The sequence below is a fragment of the Danio rerio genome, chromosome 14 (genome assembly GCF_052040795.2).
Source record: "Danio rerio strain M-AB ecotype USA chromosome 14, GRCz13ab, whole genome shotgun sequence".
Lineage (NCBI taxonomy): Eukaryota > Metazoa > Chordata > Actinopteri > Cypriniformes > Danionidae > Danio > Danio rerio.
Genome location: NC_141034.1, coordinates 40,387,501 through 40,406,407, shown reverse-complemented (window position 1 = coordinate 40,406,407; position 18,907 = coordinate 40,387,501). Strand labels below are relative to the sequence as shown.

The following is an 18,907-nucleotide window of genomic DNA, read 5'->3' as shown; positions in this document are numbered from 1 at the left end:
ATGTTTGTGTGTATGGTTTGTCTGTTCTTAGAAGTAGACCATTGAGTCATTGCTCTAGTTGTCTTTTATAGTGGATCTGGCTAGGTGTTGTTTTTTTTTTTTTTTTTTTTGGCATGGAGATTTGGCTTCTGGTGTGGTGATGGGGAGTTGGACTTAGACTATGGAAGCAGGGTTATTGGGAGGCCAGCCAGATTCATTGTTATGAAACAGACACACATATAGTCCAGTTTCTGGAGAGTAATGGTGGAAGACACCATAAACATACTGTATGGAATTATATTTGACTTGCTTATAATTATAGTTCTATTTATTTATTTTTGTAATAATAGTAAATGTCATTGTAATTGATTTTGTTGTGATATTTAAGTTTAAAATGTATATTTAAAATGTCATACAAGATATCTGATTTAAAACAAAAATCCTCATATTAGGGTTGGGTCGATAGATGATTCCATCGTTCATTGGCGATGGCCGATAGACATCATGATGCTGAGCCAGCATCGCAATCCTCCGCCCACACCCGTCGCAGCATCAACCTACTCATGAAAAATACACACTCAGGCCCTGTTTACACTAATATGTCTTAGAATGTAAAATGGAATTTTAGCAAAAAAAAAAGATCTACGTCCACACTAGCGTTTCACCTAGCATTTCCGAAAAGCTCTCCTTCCACACTATACAACTGAAAACGCACATCACATGACCACATACACACACTCTGTCATGCGCTGCAGCTTATGCGTTCGTCTGAGCTCCAGCAGTCAGCAGGTGCTTTGGACTCATAACCCGAAAGAGCAGTGCACGTTGGACAGTTTATCAAGGATGTACCGCTGGATCGATATAGTTGTTAAACGAGATATTTAAATAATCTTGTCTCTCTCTAATGACTTTTCAGTCTTTTGAATCTATCAAGTAATGTGTCATAGTGTCTGTACACTGCTTCAATCTTTCGCTTTCATGCTTGTACTTAGTAATTTTAGCAAAAACCTCAAATACTGCTGGTTGGTTGCTGTTGGTTGTGCACCTTTTTTTACCAACCGAGTTTGTCAACACCATTACAACGACACAGATCACTCTGCCTATTCATGCCAGAGTAAAACAAAGACCTTGTGGTTCAGGCTACAAATAATTAATTTGTTGTGAATTAATTAATTATTCACAAATAATTAATTTACCGCCACCTACGATGACGATGCCATCGTCCATCATGATGCTTCACATTAGACATCGTACCATGCCAAACTGGTCGACGTCACCCAACCCTACCTTATATTATTATATGATATTTACACACCAAAAACAAATAACAACAACAACAACGTAATTTTTTATTACTTTATTATTATTATTATTATTATTGTCATCATCATTATTATGTTATTTATAAGTCATTATGAGTTATAAGTCATTAAAAATACAAATATTAGAATTGTCATTTTTTTAGTTTGTTTTCATAGCATGGTGATAGTTCAAATGATATTAATTAATTTGTTCATTCATTCATTCAGAAGTACTTGTACGCCATATGATTGTTGTAAAATAATAATAATAATTAAAATGGGCTACTCATGTATATTTACATTTTTTGTATACTTTTATATATATATATTATTAATTAAATTATTTTCTGGTGCTTATTTTATGTTATGATAATAACATATTAATAGTCAAAATAAATTCTGGCATAAACAAACAAATAAACAAAAAAAAAAAAAACCTTAGCATAAATTCATAGCTTTACCCTTTTTCCCTCTTTTAAAATAAAAATCCCTGTTTTTCACAACCGGTCCCCAATTTTGAGTACGAAAAAAGACAGGCTTAAGGTGCTTGTGGTGTTTGGTGTCCCATGCTAAATGCCCTGCTAGATAAGCCCACTGCCCTGGCTGGCTGTCCTTATGGTAAAATGAAAGAAATGAAAGGTAAGTAAAAGTAAATGGATTTTCCCTATTGAATGTTATTGCTTGAGGATTGGTGCAGATGGTTATTGATCTGGTGCATGCATTGCCATTACCGCAGGGATGACAATCAGCGGCCAGACCCATCGCCAGTAAACAAGGCTGGGAAAAAGGAGTGCAGCAGAAGAGAGGAAAAAGCGCAGGGTTTGTCTTCTCTACCGCTCGCCTTCATATCGATCTAACCTGCTCTGTTTACTCTTTAGCAGCAATAACAATATGAGTCTGCTGGAGAAAGTGTTCACAGTAACATTTACTAGATGTGCACACACAACACACACATATTGATGCTTACTTACCACACATGTAGAAGGAATAAAGGTGAGGTAGTGATATTATTATGCATTTTATACTGATAAAAGTCGTATTTAATCACACGAGCAAAGGGGCTCACGAGGCCATTAAAGACTTAAAGAAAATATTAAGACATAAACTGAAACCTGTGTGTGTGTGTGTGTGTGTGTGTGTGTGTGTTCTTGTTTTTATATCCCGGTGGGGACTTAAACCTGAATGCACACCGCCTCATGGGGACTCATGTCACCGTGGGGACCTAAATTGAGGTCCCCACGGGCAAAGCCTCACTAGCCCCTCCCAAATGGTGTTAGAACACACCCCATGCATTTTCTCCAATGTCCTCTTGGGGATCATTTTCAAGAGAATATTCTGTGTGACTGTGTATCTATGCGCCCCTGGGGGTCACACAGAATATTGCAGTCCCCACCACGTCATTGTTCTGGAAAAGTGTGTCACTTTGTCTCCACTCTATAGCGCCCCCTTACTTGTCTTCAATTATTACATTAACTGTTGATGGACCAGCATAAAAACTATTTAATACATTACATTACAAGGCATCAACTGATTAGAATATATTAGATATGTTAAAAAATTATGCTCTTTATGCAATTTATTGTAGATCTAACAACAGATTCCAAATATCCATTATGTGTTCAGGATATAAATATCCATTATTGATAAATAAATCAAAAGGAGCATAGCCAGTATTTCACTCTTGCATTAATACATTACCAGTTTAGGTTAAAATATTTTAGTGTGGTTTATTGTAATACTCAGTTCATATGCAATGGTATTACTGTATGCATCTATATTTAAAAAACTAAAGTTTGGCTTTGCCTAGATTAGCCTACATTTTATTAAAATAAACACAGGGTTTATTTCTTCCTTCAGACTTTAATGAGAAAATCACTATTGATTGTAAATGAGAACACAGAGAACAGACTTGTGTCCTTATGGAGACCTATAGCCAGGTTAGCTTGGAAGAATGAATGATGCGAGAACACAGAACATAAACAGAATATACCTGGCCCGGCTGAACCATGTTACTAATAAACATGGGTCAAAAAATTAAGTTTTGACCTACTGTTAGGTTGAATTGGTCGGCTACAGTAGGCTACATCTGTCTTTGTGAAGTTTAAGCATGTGAACAATGTGAAATAAATAGATCTGAATAAAGTTTAAAAACCTGTTCCAGCATCAAGACAGGGCTGCTATAGGGAATGAGCAAGTATAGGGGCAATGGCTGATTCAAGCATGCTATAGTGTCTGCGTTACACAAGGAGCAGCAAAAAGGCCAAAGTGCAGGACCGGTCATCACAGTACACAAGTTTTAGCTTAGTTCTTTTAGCAGAGCTGTTAATGGATATAGCATCTGCTTCAAGAGGGCCAGTACTTCTTACATCAGGTGCCTGGACACGATGGGCTTCTGCCATAAACAGAGCAGCACATTGACTTCTGTGATTCCAAATGTTAAATGTCTACAGGGACCAAATCGTTATGGTTTTTTACCCTCACAAGGGTTACATAAATCCTGGAAATAATGAACAATGTCTCTTTATCACAATAGTCTATGGGAATTTACATGTACAGTAGATTTACATACATAAAACATTTTATTTCTAAGTTAAGGATTTCTGTATATTCTTTCAAGAATTATGGGAGTATTAAATTATGGAAGACACTTTTATGCCATCCTAAAGGTGGATCTAGCTTAAGAGAAGGCAGTAGCAACAGAAGTGCTGACATGGTTTCAGACCTTGTCTAGAACATTACAACTAAGTGTGAAAAGAGAGATAGTTTGCTTTTATTTTAAGGATGCCGTTAATGAGCTTCAAAATTAATACAGACTGTTTCTCAGGACATCAAGGAGAACAACAGCTCTGAATCACTTTCTGTTCTGTTTTACACCTTTCATTTCAATCACTTCTAAGTATCTAAGTAAACTGTGCATTTAAATAACACATTAATAACAGTAAACAACTTCAGTTACTTCTGGTGTTGTGTTGAAATAATTTGAAACTAGCAGGAAGAATCAGGTTCATGGACCTACAGTATGAGGCCATCTTTAGATGTCAGCTCTCTCCCTCCACACAGTAAAGTGTAGATAGGATACAAGGCCGGCCGGAACTGCAAATACACATCAATACAGAAGCATTTTTTATGACACTGTATAACAATAATTTATATTTTTACAGTACTGTGACGGTTAGGGTGGTTGTAGACATTAATGAAATACTATTTATTGGGTAATTTAATAGATAATATATATCATATTCGTTAACTTCCGGCCACAAACGTATCTGATCCAGCAACAACCCCTCCACACTCTTGCTTCACTCGCTCTGCTGCTAGACTCTCTTTAAGAGCAGTGTAGGTGCTGTGAGGCTCTCTGGAGCTACCATCACGTAAGCTATTATACCTGCTCAGGATTATTCCCACAAACCATTTCATTTTGCCACACTTTCTATTAGATAGGCCTGTGATGTGCTGGTATCAGTAGTTGAAGATGAACAAACCATTTTAAGGGCCTTGCATTTATTTAGGCCTGTTTGCCTTAAAGAATACCATAAAGATGTAGTTAGATGGTATTACATGCTCATATTAAATTGACTGGACATATTAAAGAGTTTTGATAATGATCTTCAGATAAGTTGTAATAAAAAGTAGTTTATTCCCTTTTAATAATAAAGTAATGGATGTATGTAGGTGTGCATGGTCAATACATCACATCTAATACATTTATGTGGTCCAAAATGTTAAATTACCAAATGTTGGTATTATAATAAAACATAATGGACACATAATGGCAGTTTATTCCGCTATGGCGACCCCAATCAGGGACTAAACATGAATGAATGAATGAATGGAAACATAATAAAACACATGTTGTATTATTTACACCCTGACAGCAGGATTGAATGCCTTTATTTATTACAAGTGTTTGTAATAGTTAATGAATTTTTTTTTTGTGAATTCTTTAATAGTTCTAAATGGGATCCATTTATTTATGTGTTGTCAGAATACAGCATTTAATAATAAGGGGGTTCTTTGTATCTTAATTATAACTTTTTTTCGTTAAGCTATTAAAATTCCCTTTAACCATAATGCATTTATTTAGTTAGAGCAAATATGTTCGGGTAATAAGCTGAATAATTTCGAGTAAAAGTTCGACTGACACATTAGAGCTGTCAGTGCTGGATTGCTGCTGAAGGCCATCCGCTGTGTATGCATGCGCCAGACCGCGGTTCAGTCGGCGACCCGCGCTAAAGCAGCGCGGGAGTGTGACATTACACGTGACCGGAGATTTTGCGTCCCCACCGCGACCATCCCCTCCCCCCCCACACACACACACCTGCGACACAGCAGGACAGGGTCAGAGAGGATGCTGTGAGTAAAGGCGCGAAGACGTCAACATGTCTGAAGGACAGGTAAGTTTATGATTTGTACGATCACTTCAATATATTCGAATGTTTATGTTTATGTATTGTTTGCAACTATATTATATAATAAAAATCGCGTTATTTTATGTCTCAAGCGCTTTTGATAATCGGCATAATCTCGAAGCTGCTTTGCAGAAAGTACAGATTAATGTATCAAACTGACAATAATATTAGTTAGGGTAACTTTAACTGTAACGTTAAAGTTTAGATTCTTACGATCGCGTTTTAAGCCAAACGCTGGAATTGCTAAGAGATTTTGCAATTTAACTGTACATTAAACGTTTACTGTATTTGCGTACATTTACGTATAATCTTCGTTTACTTTTGAAATATTGTTTGAATTCATGTTCTTGCCAGACTGCATATTTTTACCAAGATGTTTTGATCATTTTTGTTATTGTTAACGTTAGCGGCCTGCACGTGCAGCAGGCCTCTGGCCAGGCAAAATCTATTTACTTTATCCACAAAAATAGGAATGTTGTTCTTCAGTAATGCAAGAGACAATTTAAATTAATTCAGTACAATATTTCTAGTTTTATAAGGGAGTTTTCTAGATTAAAAAAATGCTAATTTTCAGTCAAATGTCATGAATATGTCTAGTCTTATTTTACAGTGTTGAATATTTTATTATTGTCAAATTATACTACAGTATTGCAGTTGTAATGACAGTATAAGGTAATGTTAGAGCATGATGTTTGACTGATTATCACACTTGTGCTTGCAGGACGATAAAAGTGACAGATACTCTGGATGCACAGGTAAAGTTGAGATCATGAATTGTCCTGTTAGCTAGTATTTAAAATAATCCTTACATATAAGAATCATACTCCACTTTTTGAGCCAGACTAACCTGAGTTTAACTTTGTTAGAGCACAACCTTTAAAAAAAAGAAATATCCAGCATAATCATGCATTATTTTAATGGTTAACTAAACATAGACATTATTTTTTAAGTGTTCTGTGTGTTGTTGATAAGGCTTTTGCTAAGTCTTCTGGATTTGTTATCCTATAGTGATATTTATTTTAAGGGTTTTAGAACTGTAACTAGTACAAGGAAACAAACCAAAAATGTATTGAAGTTTTACTGAAATGAATGTTTTACTTTAGTATGAACAGCCATATTGGCATTGTTCATTGTCAACCTGAATAACATTCCTGTCTTCTGTGACAGAATTTGCAGTGGATGAGGTGACAGCTTGTGCTAAAGAAGAGACAAAGGTAAGCAGCCACTAGTGATTCATAGAACTGTATTTTTCAACATCTAAACTCTCCAAAGCCATCACAAGTCATTAGCCGCATTTCTATGGAGCTAGATTTGTTTTTTTATTATTCAATCAAAAATATTTAGTTTTAAAGTAAAATTAAGTATGTTGTAATTAAAGAATTAAAGATTTCAAATAAAAAACACGTTTATTTAAAAAACTTATGTCAATGATAATAAAATATTTTGGATTGCAAAAATAAACACTTGTCCTATTATGCAGTTACCACAATTTTCATTGCATACTCATTAATTTTGCTCTCTTTTCTGCTGTCTTTTATTGCACATCTAGAATCTTTGCTTGCAGGTTGAAATATTTTGCTTGTGAGTTGAAAAGTTTTGAACCCTTGAATGCCGGGGTTAAATTTGTGTCTTTATTACTCAAACAAACATATGAAGTTTGACCAAAACTAGGTAGAATGCAATTAAAAAATTAAAGATTTAAAATAATAAAAAAACATTTATTTAAAAAAATTCACACTACAAAAAATAAACTATTGCCATGTTATGCGGTTACCACCAGATTAATGCACTGTGTGCTCATTTATTTTGCTTTCGGTTTTGTTTAATTTTTTGCTAATCTAAAATCTTTGCTTTTGAGTTGAAAAGTTTTGCGAGTTGAAAACTGCAGCTCAGTGGGCGGGATCTTTCTGAAACACCTTATTCTATTAGTCATCTTGATTGAGGTCACCGGTTGGCCACGCCCATTACATTTTCGAGCGGTTGGAATGGACTGCCTTGCCTTCTGTGACAGGAGCGAGCTATGGCGAGCAGCAGGTCTTCTTCAAGGTAGGTTAACTGAAACTGTATAATAACTTGTGTATTACCATACATATTTCCCATCTAAATATGTTACGACTGCTAGTATTAAACTCTGTCCAGTCAGATTAGCTGTAAGTCCACCAATATAATCTGGATGCAGATGCGATGGAGAACACAGTTGTGCACGTCTCAGCTGTGCACATACTTTTGAACACATGTATTGTTTTATTTATATATATATATATATATATATATATATATATATATATATATATATATATATATATATATATATATATATATATATATATATATCTTGCACATATTTCATTTAATGTTAGTCAATCGAGAGTATTCATCAATATCACTGACTAGACAGAGTTTAGGAAAATGTGGATGGTAATATACAAGTTATTATACAGTTTCAGTTAACTTACCTTGAAGAAGACCTGTTGCTCGCTCTGGTCACTAAAGGAGTCCAGTACAATCGCGTGAAAACGTTATATATATATACATGAGATGGACTGTAAACTCATTTTTAAAAGGTAGATTTAGGTCGCTGCCACGATTTTATGTTAAATTATAGCTGACAGGCATTTTTTAACATCCCTACTACTACTGTATTATTACTTAAACCGTATACCGTATAAAAAATACGTATATGTTGGCAAATGCACTACTAAATAAATGTATCTTCTACACATGTCTTCCACATAAAAATATAATTTATACAGACACATGCTATAGTGCTTTACTATACTGCAGTAAAGTGTATTATACCATTTATGTAACAGTATTTTTGTTATTAAAAGCTACAGCTGGGAAATATTTTAGCTGAATTAATAAAATAAAATAAAACATTTATATTTCTTCAATGCAAAATAAATTCCAGAAAGGGAAACAATAAATGTATAAAAAAATACATTTAAAATCACTTATAAAAAGTCAAAATCTACTATTGTCCAAATCCGACACAATTCCAGAAAATAATTCAACACACATCAGGTGGTGATTGATGAGTTTAGTGAATAAATGTCTGGTCAGTCAGTGCAGATGTTGATGTCTAAGTAGACAATGCAGATGGAGACGCCTGTGGAATCATTGTGGATGTTGATTCGTTGATTTAAGACAGTGTAGATGTAAACGTCTGTGGAGTCAGCCCAGATGTGGACATCGGAGGAGTCAAAGCAGATGTTTTACGCCCGCTAAGACTGAGTGATCAACCTGTAAGGATAAATTGAAGAAACAGATGAGAAAATTGTTCTGATTAATGTAATATTTATAATCCACATATCTCTCGTGTTTATGTATTGTTGTTTTATAAATACATTTATTACTTTACAACTGATTTATACCAGTTCCTTTAAAGACCAAATATTTGCAATAATGCCTAAACAAATTATATAGCGAAGATAACCTGCAAACTGCCCTGTTACTTTTCAAAACGACTTCAACATTGTATATTGTGTTACTAACATTTGCAAACTCTTTACTAACATGGTTTATCACTCAGTAACTGAGCATTTTTTAAGGAAATCAGAAAGCTTATTATGAAGTGTGCACCTCTCCAACGTTAATTCTTTACTAACATAATTGTTCTTAATATATATATATATGTATATATATATATATATATATATATATATATATATATATATATATATATATATATATATATATATATATCCAGTAAAATCATTAATTACTGCTTTGTAATAAACCCAAAGATGTTAGTAACACATCAGTTATAATGTTGGGTTAGTGGTAAGTCAGTTTACAAATGTAGCGTGTTGAAGTAGTGCACATTTTACAACAATGTTCCTAATTCCCTCAACTAATGCTTTGCTAGAGATAAATCATGTTAGTAAAAAGTCTTAAAAACATGAATAACATGCCTGTTGAAGAATGTGAGCTGTTCAGTATTTGCTGCATTAAGTAACATTACTATTTGTATAAGTTTCCGTTAACAAAAATGTAGTATTACTGAATAAATGCTGTTTATTTAGTTATGTTATCTAGTCAGTGAACAAATACATAATTGTATTTGTCCATAAACATTGGCTAATAACATCAAGCTGTTAATATAAGGAGATACAATAGAACATGACTAAGTTAACGTTACCAAAGTTTATGCTAAACAAACTCGTTCACCATCATTTTTTAACTTATGCATTAATATGTTTAGTTAACATTAACAAAGATTAATTATTGCTTAACAGATATCCTGTTCATAATTAATTCAAGTTAACTAATGTATGAACTAACATTTATATGCAAAACGAAATATACTAAATAAATATTTGTCACGTTTGTAATGAAATATACATACACTGAGTTACTACATTTTCTAACAGTGGAGAATAAATATGATGCTCCAGTTCAAAGAGACAGTAGCTTTTGTCTGGAAACTAACTGAAGATTAATGGTTGCCGAGAATGTATCCCAGTCTGTTTGCAGACCTACTGTACACCTGGCCATCATCTACAGACAAAAAGCCTGACTTTAATAATACATCAATGTATATTTTCCAAAATACACTGGCCTTGCGTTGCCCTTTACAACTGTACAGTACTGATGGCCGACAGCTAATGTTAGTTTATCGAGAGAATTCAAAAATATCACTGACTAGACAGAGTTTAATACTAGCAGTCGTAACATATTTAGATGGGAAATATGTATGGTAATACACAAGTTATTATACAGTTTCAGTTAACCTACCTTGAAGAAGACCTGCTGCTCGCCATAGCTCGCTCCTGTCACAGAAGGCAAGGCAGTCCATTCCAACCGCTCGAAAATGTAATGGGCGTGGCCAACCGGTGACCTCAATCAAGATGACTAATAGAATAAGGTGTTTCAGAAGATCCCGCCCACTGAGCTGCAGTTTTCAACTCGCAAAACTTTTCAACTCAAAAGCAAAGATTTTAGATTAGCAAAAAATTAAACAAAACCGAAAGCAAAATAAATGAGCACACAGTGCATTAATCTGGTGGTATCCGCATAACATAGCAATAGTTTATTTTTTGCAGTGTGAATTTTTTTAAATAAATGTTTTTTTATTATTTTAAATCTTTAATTTTTTAATTGCATTCTACCTAGTTTTGGTCAAACTTCATATGTTTGTTTGAGTAATAAAGACACAAATTTAACCCCGGCATTCAAGGGTTCAAAACTTTTCAACTCACAAGCAAAATATTTCAACCTGCAAGCAAAGATTCTAGATGTGCAATAAAAGACAGCAGAAAAGAGAGCAAAATTAATGAGTATGCAATGAAAATTGTGGTAACTGCATAATAGGGCAAGTGTTTATTTTTGCAATCCAAAATATTTTATTATCATTGACATAAGTTTTTTAAATAAAAGTGTTTTTTATTTGAAATCTTTAATTCTTTAATTACAACATACTTAATTTTACTTTAAAACTAAATATTTTTGATTGAATAATAAAGAAACAAATCTAGCTCCATACATTTCCACTGTTGGGCTAGTGCGAGCCAGGGCTTTTATCGGGCCGGGCTGAGCCAATAGTCCGAGAGCTTGAGCAGTGAGGCTGAAATTATGTCGCGTTTCCACTGTCAGGCCAATGACTCGCAGTGCAGAATGCAAACCTATTAAATGCATTAAATGATGTATACGCATAGGCCTATGTATATTTATTCATTATATTAGTTTACTCGCTGGCCGACTGCTGGCATCGTGCATCGAGTGGTCTCGCCACTAACAGAGGGATGACCGAGCGCACCAGCCATAATAAAAAACAAGAAGAAGGTAGTTTTGCTTTCGCTCACCCAAAAATGCTCTGTTTGCACGATTTGAATAATATCATCATCTCCAAATACTTTATAAATAATATTTCAAAACTCCTCCATTGTTTATTGTTTTTAGAAAATATCTTTTTTTCCAGATAGGCCTTTGTAAAATGAAAGTTAAAAATTGCTTGAAACCAATTAATTTATATGTGTTATATATACCTAAATTGATATAGCTTTTGTTTTATATTGGTTTATTTATTTAATGTTTTTATTATATACAATATTTCTTTAAATTAATTTAATATAGCTTAGGCTATTTTGTCTAGATGTAATATGATATTATTGTGTTGAGTTGATACGTAATTTGTACGTAACAGCAGCAACGTATGTACGTAACATATTTTATATTATCTCCAAAATAAATATACCCAGCCGTTCACAGCATCTGCAGAGCAGTGAAGTGAGCACTCGTTCGTCGATCTCTCACACACACATACACGCATTTAAATATTTTTATATGAAGGCGTATATAAAAACTTTAAATGAGGAACGCGAGAAAATTTATTTTTTGATTTCAAAGTGTAAAACAAAGGTTAGTTGTGTTAAATGATTCAATTTGATTGGTGAGTCTTATGTTAAGTATGATTTGTGTTTTCACCATGCCATCAAAACTTGTTATTTTCAGTTTGCAGTGCTCTCTAGTCAGCAATTGGCCCCCAAATTTGGTAGTGTGTTAGCATGCACTAGAGCACCTGTGCCAGATTTCAGCACTGTGTTTAGTATGCAGTCTAGACAGTGAGCCACAGTTATAGTTTACCCCAAAAATTGTATTTGTTTTCTATTTACTTAGCCTCAAAAGGTTGAAAACACAGTTTTTTCTTTTTAGCACAAAATAAGATATATATTTTTAAAATGTTACAAACTGGTAGCCTGTCATGACTACCAGCGATTCAGTGGCTGCAGATATACACATAATTTTAAGATGTCGTTGGTCTTGTCACTTCTGATTTCTAACTTGTGGCTTTTATTTGTAGCTTAACAAGAAAATACTTGGTTATGCTTCAGAAGAATCTTCATCAAGATCAGATATCAGTGAGGATGATTACGTGCCAGATACTGAAGAGTCTGACAGTAACACTTCAGAAAAAGTAGAGTGTTTAGTAAAAAAGATAAGTAATAATAAGAAAAAGGTAAAGTCAACTTCAAATGTTCCAGCATGTAAAAAAAGACGTGCGTCTCCTTCACAATCCTCTGCATCTGACAAACAGGACACTTCACTTCAATCTTCTTCATCAGGAGAACATGAAGAATCACATTCACCCAATAATCTTAATGTGAATGTCATGATGCTCAAAAAAAAAAAAGATGGAGCCAGACTATATAACAAAAAGTTTTACTGCCTATTCTGCTTCAAACCATTCAGTAAAATTGCACGTCACCTAGAGTCTAAACATAAAGATAAGCCAGAGGTGGCAAGAGCGATTGCTTTTCCGAAAGGCTCTAAAGAGCGAAAAATACAGCTGAGTTTGTTAAGGAATAAGGGGAACCGATGTCATAACGCTCAGGTACTCAGTGAAGGAAGAGGAACGGTGATTCCTAAACAACAATCCACTGCACCAGTAAATGCAAGTGATTATTTGCACTGCATTAACTGTTTAGCGTATCTGAAGAGAAAATCGCTATGGCGGCATATGCAAAGATGCCAGCTGAGCCAGAAAATTAACAAAATGAAGCCAGGGAAAACTCGTGTTCAGTCACTTTGCTCATATGCTGAACCTGTTCCAGACAGTATAAGTGAAAGGTTTTGGAAAATGGTGCTTGATATGCATGACGATGAGATAACCCATGTTGTCCGCAAAGAGAAAATCATACTGAAATTAGGGCAACATCTCTTCAATAAGCATGGCCATGATGTTACAAAGCATGAATACATCAGGCAAAAAATGCGTGAAACTGGACGTCTTGTCCTCGAAGGGAAAAAAAATGGTAAGCTGAAGGAGGTGTCTGATTTCTTTATTCCAGCTAATTTCCCTTATGTTATTCAAGCAGTTCACAGTGTAGCTGGCTTGAACGAAGAGACAAGCACATTTAAAACACCATCTTTAGCACTGAAGTTAGGGCACAACCTCAAGAAGATGGCCAGCATTATTGAGTGTGATGCCATGATGGCAGATGATAAGAATAGTCTTAGCAACGTGCAAGCCTTCAAGCAAATATGTGACACTAAATGGAGTGAGTGTGTGTCATCCCAGGCCCTTTGTAATTTGAGTGAAGTTAAATGGAACTGTCCACAGCTTCTTCCGTTTGCGGAAGATGTGAAGAAAATGCATCAGTATCTTGACTGCCAAAGTAAGGCATATCAAGCAAGACTTGAGGAAGAACAAAGTATGAAGCACTGGGCAGAACTTGCCAAAGTCACGCTTTGTCAGGTGATACTATTTAATCGAAGAAGGGAAGGAGAGGTGTCTAAGATGTCACTTAATTCGTTTACATTAAGGGACACATCCTCAACTCATCCGGATGTTGAGCTTGCTCTGTCCGATCTAGAAAAGTCACTTTGTAGTCATTTTCAAAGAATCGAAGTCCGAGGAAAACGTGGCAGAAAAGTCCCCATTTTACTCACTCCTAATATGGTCGTCTCAATGGAGTTGTTGGTGAAGACTCGCCGCAGCTGTGATGTGCCAGATGAGAACGTCTTTATGTTTGGAAGACCCCAAGCTCTCACTTTCTTCAGAGGATCTGACGTCATTCGTAACATAGCAAAAAGCTGTGGAGCAAAGCACCCCGAGGCATTGTCCTCCACCAAACTGCGAAAGCACATGGCCACTATGTCCAAGGTGCTAAACTTAAAAGAGAATGAAATGGATAACCTCGCAGATTTTTTAGGGCATGACATCAGGGTCCACAGGCAATATTACAGACTTCCTGAAGGCACATTGCAGCTAGCAAAAATTAGCAAAGTCTTGATGGCCATGGAACGAGGACAGCTTTCACAGTTTAAAGGACAGAATTTGGATGAAATCCAGATTGATCCCCAAGGTAAAGTATTCCCGTGTTATTACCGGGAACACCAGCATTAGTTATAGACAATTGTTGAATGTTATTCAAAAGTTGTTGCCTAATAATTTTGTCTGTTATAGAGAAACTTTTGCTGGACAGTGATGGATCCGAGTCTGAAAATGAGATTGAGTCAACTGGAAATGGTGCCTCACCTTCAAATTCAGCAGGTACTGTATGTGTAATGTGTGTTATTTGTTTTGTGCTTAGCAAGGAATAATGACCACAAACATAGTAAAATAAAAGCAAATGTATGGTTTATTGTCATGTATTGTCAGTGTTAAGGCTTGTACATGTCATGGAAGAAAAGTGAAATGAAACTCAGTATTAAATCATGTTTGCTACTCTCCATAATAATGTCCTCCTGCTGACATTGTTGTTGCTGCTGTGTTTATCATACAGCTCTTGGTGTTTAGACACCAGTGAAAAATGCAGCTCCACAGTCATCTTTCCTCTGTGCATTATCTTCATTGCATGAAAGTGAAAGTGTGTTCGCCTAAACATGGAGGAAATCACTTCTGCTGTTTACACACATCATTCACTTTTCTTTTCAGCTTGCTTTTAGTCCCGAAAAAAAACATTAAGGACAACATATTCTTAAAGCACACAGCACAATAAGTGACAATTAAAATTATTATTTTAAACATTCTCATTAGTAATGATCTTATTAAATTCTCAATGTTCTTCAACTGAAGGGAAATGATGGGAAAGGTGGAAAATGGTACACATTACTTGGGGAAAAAAACTGGGTGTCATTGCTGTAGTCATGCACACAGTGAGACTGGAGACAGGATAAATCAAGAGACCAGGGGCCTCATGTACGAAGACTTGCGTGGAAATCATACTAAAACACAGAAAAAAAATTCAGATGTATGAAAGACTGCGTACGCCAAATCTCGCGCATATTCTGTTTGTACATCTGAATGAACGTGAAACTGAGCGCAACATGCACGAGCACAAAACCCCTCCCTGCCTCCTCCCCCGTATGAATATGCTAATGACTCTACTTTGGCAAAACCCAACGAAAAAGTAACGGCAAAATGAAGCAAAAAGAGGAACTTTGAACAGAATGCGAATGTGAGGTGCTGTTTTCGGAGGTAGACCAGAGAAAAACTGTTTTATTTGCAAGTTTGTCCTCCAGAATTAATAACAAAAGAAAAAAATAGAGTGGGAGAGTTAAGCTGATGCGGTTAACAAAGTTAGGTCTGAACATCGCACTGAGTGGAGCAGGTAATCATTATTGGCCTGTTGCTTATTTTAGAGTCTTTGTGTGCAGGTAGTGGTATTAATCTAGGAGAACACAGAAAACAATGAGACCAGGAGACAAAGGCACCAGGACACAAAGAACCAACAACAGCAAACAGGTAAGTAGCAATGGGTGAGTCAGGTAAGTTCATTGGTGTGAACCGTAGATCAAACTCTGGGTAAGAGCAGAGTGACTGTTAATAAAAGGAACTGATGAGGGAACGCAGAGGTGCGATAAAAATGTAAGCAGGCGATTTTGATCGGATTGATTAGGATTCAGGTGGGGAAGGTGGCTGTGGTGACTGCCTGAGATTACAGTCTTCTCCAGAGGAGGCTCCTGATACCCTTATGTGATGTTGGGGACGGATGGAGCTGATGACATCTTTGGCCACTGGCATCCACTGTGCCACCAATACCAAGCTTGCAGGAGCCAGAGGGTCTTCTACTGCCTGGGTGTCCCAGTAGGTTGTCATCTGTGCACAGAAGGGTTTGTAGGCAAAGATGTTATAAGACCGCTGTGATGTGCTGGCACTATTTGGCCAAGTTAAGGGAGTTAATCAGGATGTCTTCAATATAGACAATAACAAAACAATGGAGGAACTCACAAAACACCTTGCATAATGAAAGATGGCTGGGAAGATGGAGAGTACATACAGCATGACCTGGTACTTGCAGTACCAAAAGGGTTGACGAAAGCTGTCTTTTACATCTTCCAGTCGGTAAGTAAGGCAACTGGACTACCTGGGGGTTCAGTGTGTGGTATTTAATGCTCTTCAGCTGCTTCAGAATGCAGCAGCACGAGTGGTCTTTAATGAAGCTAAACGAGCACATGTCACTCCACTGCTCATCTGTTTGCACTGGCTGCCAGTTGCTGCTCGCATCAAATTCAAAGCTCTGATGTTTGCTTACAAAGCGACTTCTGGCTTTGCTCCTTCTTATCTGCTCTCACTTCTGCAGATGTATGTGTCCTCCAGAAACTTGCGTTCTGTGAATGAACGTCGCCTCGTGGTTCCATCCCAAAGAGGGAAGAAATCACTTTCCCGAACTCTCGCATTCAATCTCCCCAGTTGGTGGAATGAACTCCCTAACTGCATCAGAACGGCACTCGCTGTCATCAAGAAACCACTAAAAACTCAACTATTTAGTCTCCACCTTCCTTACTAATCTGCAATTGCCTCTCTGGCTCCTCCACTAATTAAAAAAAAAATTACTAATGTTCTTGCTTCTTATACTTTCTTTACAGACCTGAAACTTGCCTACAGCACTTATTCACTGTTGCTCTTATAGTTGTGTAAGTTGCTTCCTTGTCCTCATTTGTAAGTCGCTTTGGATAAAAGCATCTGCTAAATGACTAAATGTAAAATGTAAATGTAATGCAATAATGGAGACTTCCATTGTTTTTGCCCACAAAGAAGAACCTGGAAGCAGGCAGTGAGATTGATGATTAAGTCCTCCACACACTCCTCCTTAGCCTTGTGCTCTAGGCAGCAGCTGGATGGTGCAGTCCCATGTCTGATGAGATGGAAGATAAGGGGTTGCCCATTTACTAAAGACATCCTGTAATGCAGAATACTCTGATGCGACCACTGACATGATTTGGGTATCAGGATTCAACACTGGACGTGGGGCTTGATGAGGCAGTCTATGAATAAATGTCCAGGGGCAGCGCAGAATAAACATACTTCAGCAGGTAGGTGGCATTCAGCTTCTGTGCTTGAGACGTGGGTAAGGTACACTTGCAAGAGATCTGGTACCGGAGTACAGGCAGCATAGGAGGCAAGCTCGTGAGTGGCGTTGGAGATATGGCAAGCAGATAGTGATTGGAATAGGCAATAGGCAGACACCATTACTCAATGGTGTTGTACATCATAATAGCAGAACGAATGTTTTGGTTCAAGCTTTGTTGATAGGTTCTAATGAGCACGGTCTCGTTCCACCCCCTAGCTACTGTCAAAGTCTAGTGAGTGAAATTGCCAATGGTGGATGAACCTGGGTGGAAACAGAATAAATGTTTGGAGGTCGAGAGTGCTTCTGTGGCCATACTGAAAGCTTTGAAGGATTGGTTAGCGAAATGAACAAATGTGTTGACAATAACAGGTAAGTAGCAATGGGTAAGTGCAGAGTAATTGCTTATAAAGGAAACTGATGAGGGTTGTAATTAATCAGTTATTAGGGAACTGTGGTCAGGTGTACTGGGATTCAGGTTGGGGAGGTGGCTGTGACAACGGTCTGATATTGGTATTTAGGAGTTATTATTGAAAAATCTTGTGCTAAAAGAGATGTATTGTTTTTCAGAGAAATCAAAGAAGTCTGCTGAGGTTGGACAACACCAAGAACCATCCAAAGGTAATGAGATTTAAATAAAAAAGATGCTTTAAAAGCTTCTGACGTTGTTATAATTGTGAATAAAATTCATTCTGTGCACTGCTTTTATGATTTGCCCTTTACTTGCTTTCATTATTTTTCTATTCTATATGTTCTACATTATATATTTTTATATCCTGAGGATGAAGTGAAAATATGTTTTCGACTGCTAATATTTTTTTAAATACATGTGTGACACATTTACTGGTAATTTACTTAGTAGGTATTCTGTGCCATTACTGAATAATGTTCTCAGTTGTACTCGTATGTTTGTAGGAGGCAAGAATCCTAAAAAACTGCAGCCGACTAGCAAGGACTTGCAGGAACCGCACAGAACAAAGAGTAAGCTGTTTTTTAAAATGTCTTCTGAAATAAGTTGCCCTTTCTGTTTTTCTTCTAAAGTTTATTCATGTACATGCAAGGTAGACGTCACAAACGGATTTCCTTCTAGTCATTATCCATGAATTCAATCAATACTGCCTGCTTCATACTGCGGGCACTTTTATATAGGGGCAGCAGTAATATTACATATACTGTTTAATTAAAGCCTTAAATCATGTTGTTGACTCACAAAGTTGATGCAGAATCACAAAAAAGTGCTGCATTTGCAGGTACAGTACAGTAAAAAAGTCATAATTAGTCATTTTTTAGCTACTGCTTTTGATCTGTCAAACCTTAGAATCGTATGTGAATGTGGTTTTCTTTGCAGCTGCTTAACTGATTTGAATGTAAACAAATAAAAATCAGTTTCTGAAATTATCTGATTTTTGATAGCATAACATAT

General features: G+C 36.2%; 1 protein-coding gene across 4 annotated transcripts in view; it reads left to right on the top strand.

Moving 5' to 3' along the window:
• Positions 1-5,621: 5,621 nt before the first annotated feature.
• The window catches only part of LOC147840861 (uncharacterized), a 40,459-nt gene continuing 27,173 nt past the window's right edge, over positions 5,622-18,907 (top strand). For 3 of the 4 annotated variants that reach the window (XR_015507767.1, XR_015507766.1, XM_087281843.1), the window contains exons 1-7: positions 5,622-5,674; positions 6,411-6,444; positions 6,857-6,903; positions 12,492-14,496; positions 14,598-14,684; positions 18,055-18,105; positions 18,400-18,465. Coding sequence is in view for 2 of the 4 variants with exons in the window: in XM_087281843.1 (XP_087137969.1) it covers positions 5,660-5,674; positions 6,411-6,444; positions 6,857-6,903; positions 12,492-14,496; positions 14,598-14,684; positions 18,055-18,105; positions 18,400-18,465 (2,305 nt within the window). In the remaining 2 variants the exon portion in view is untranslated. The remainder of the gene's footprint in view (positions 5,675-6,410; positions 6,445-6,856; positions 6,904-12,491; positions 14,497-14,597; positions 14,685-18,054; positions 18,106-18,399; positions 18,466-18,907) is intronic. The other variant, XM_087281844.1, reaches the window with a different exon arrangement.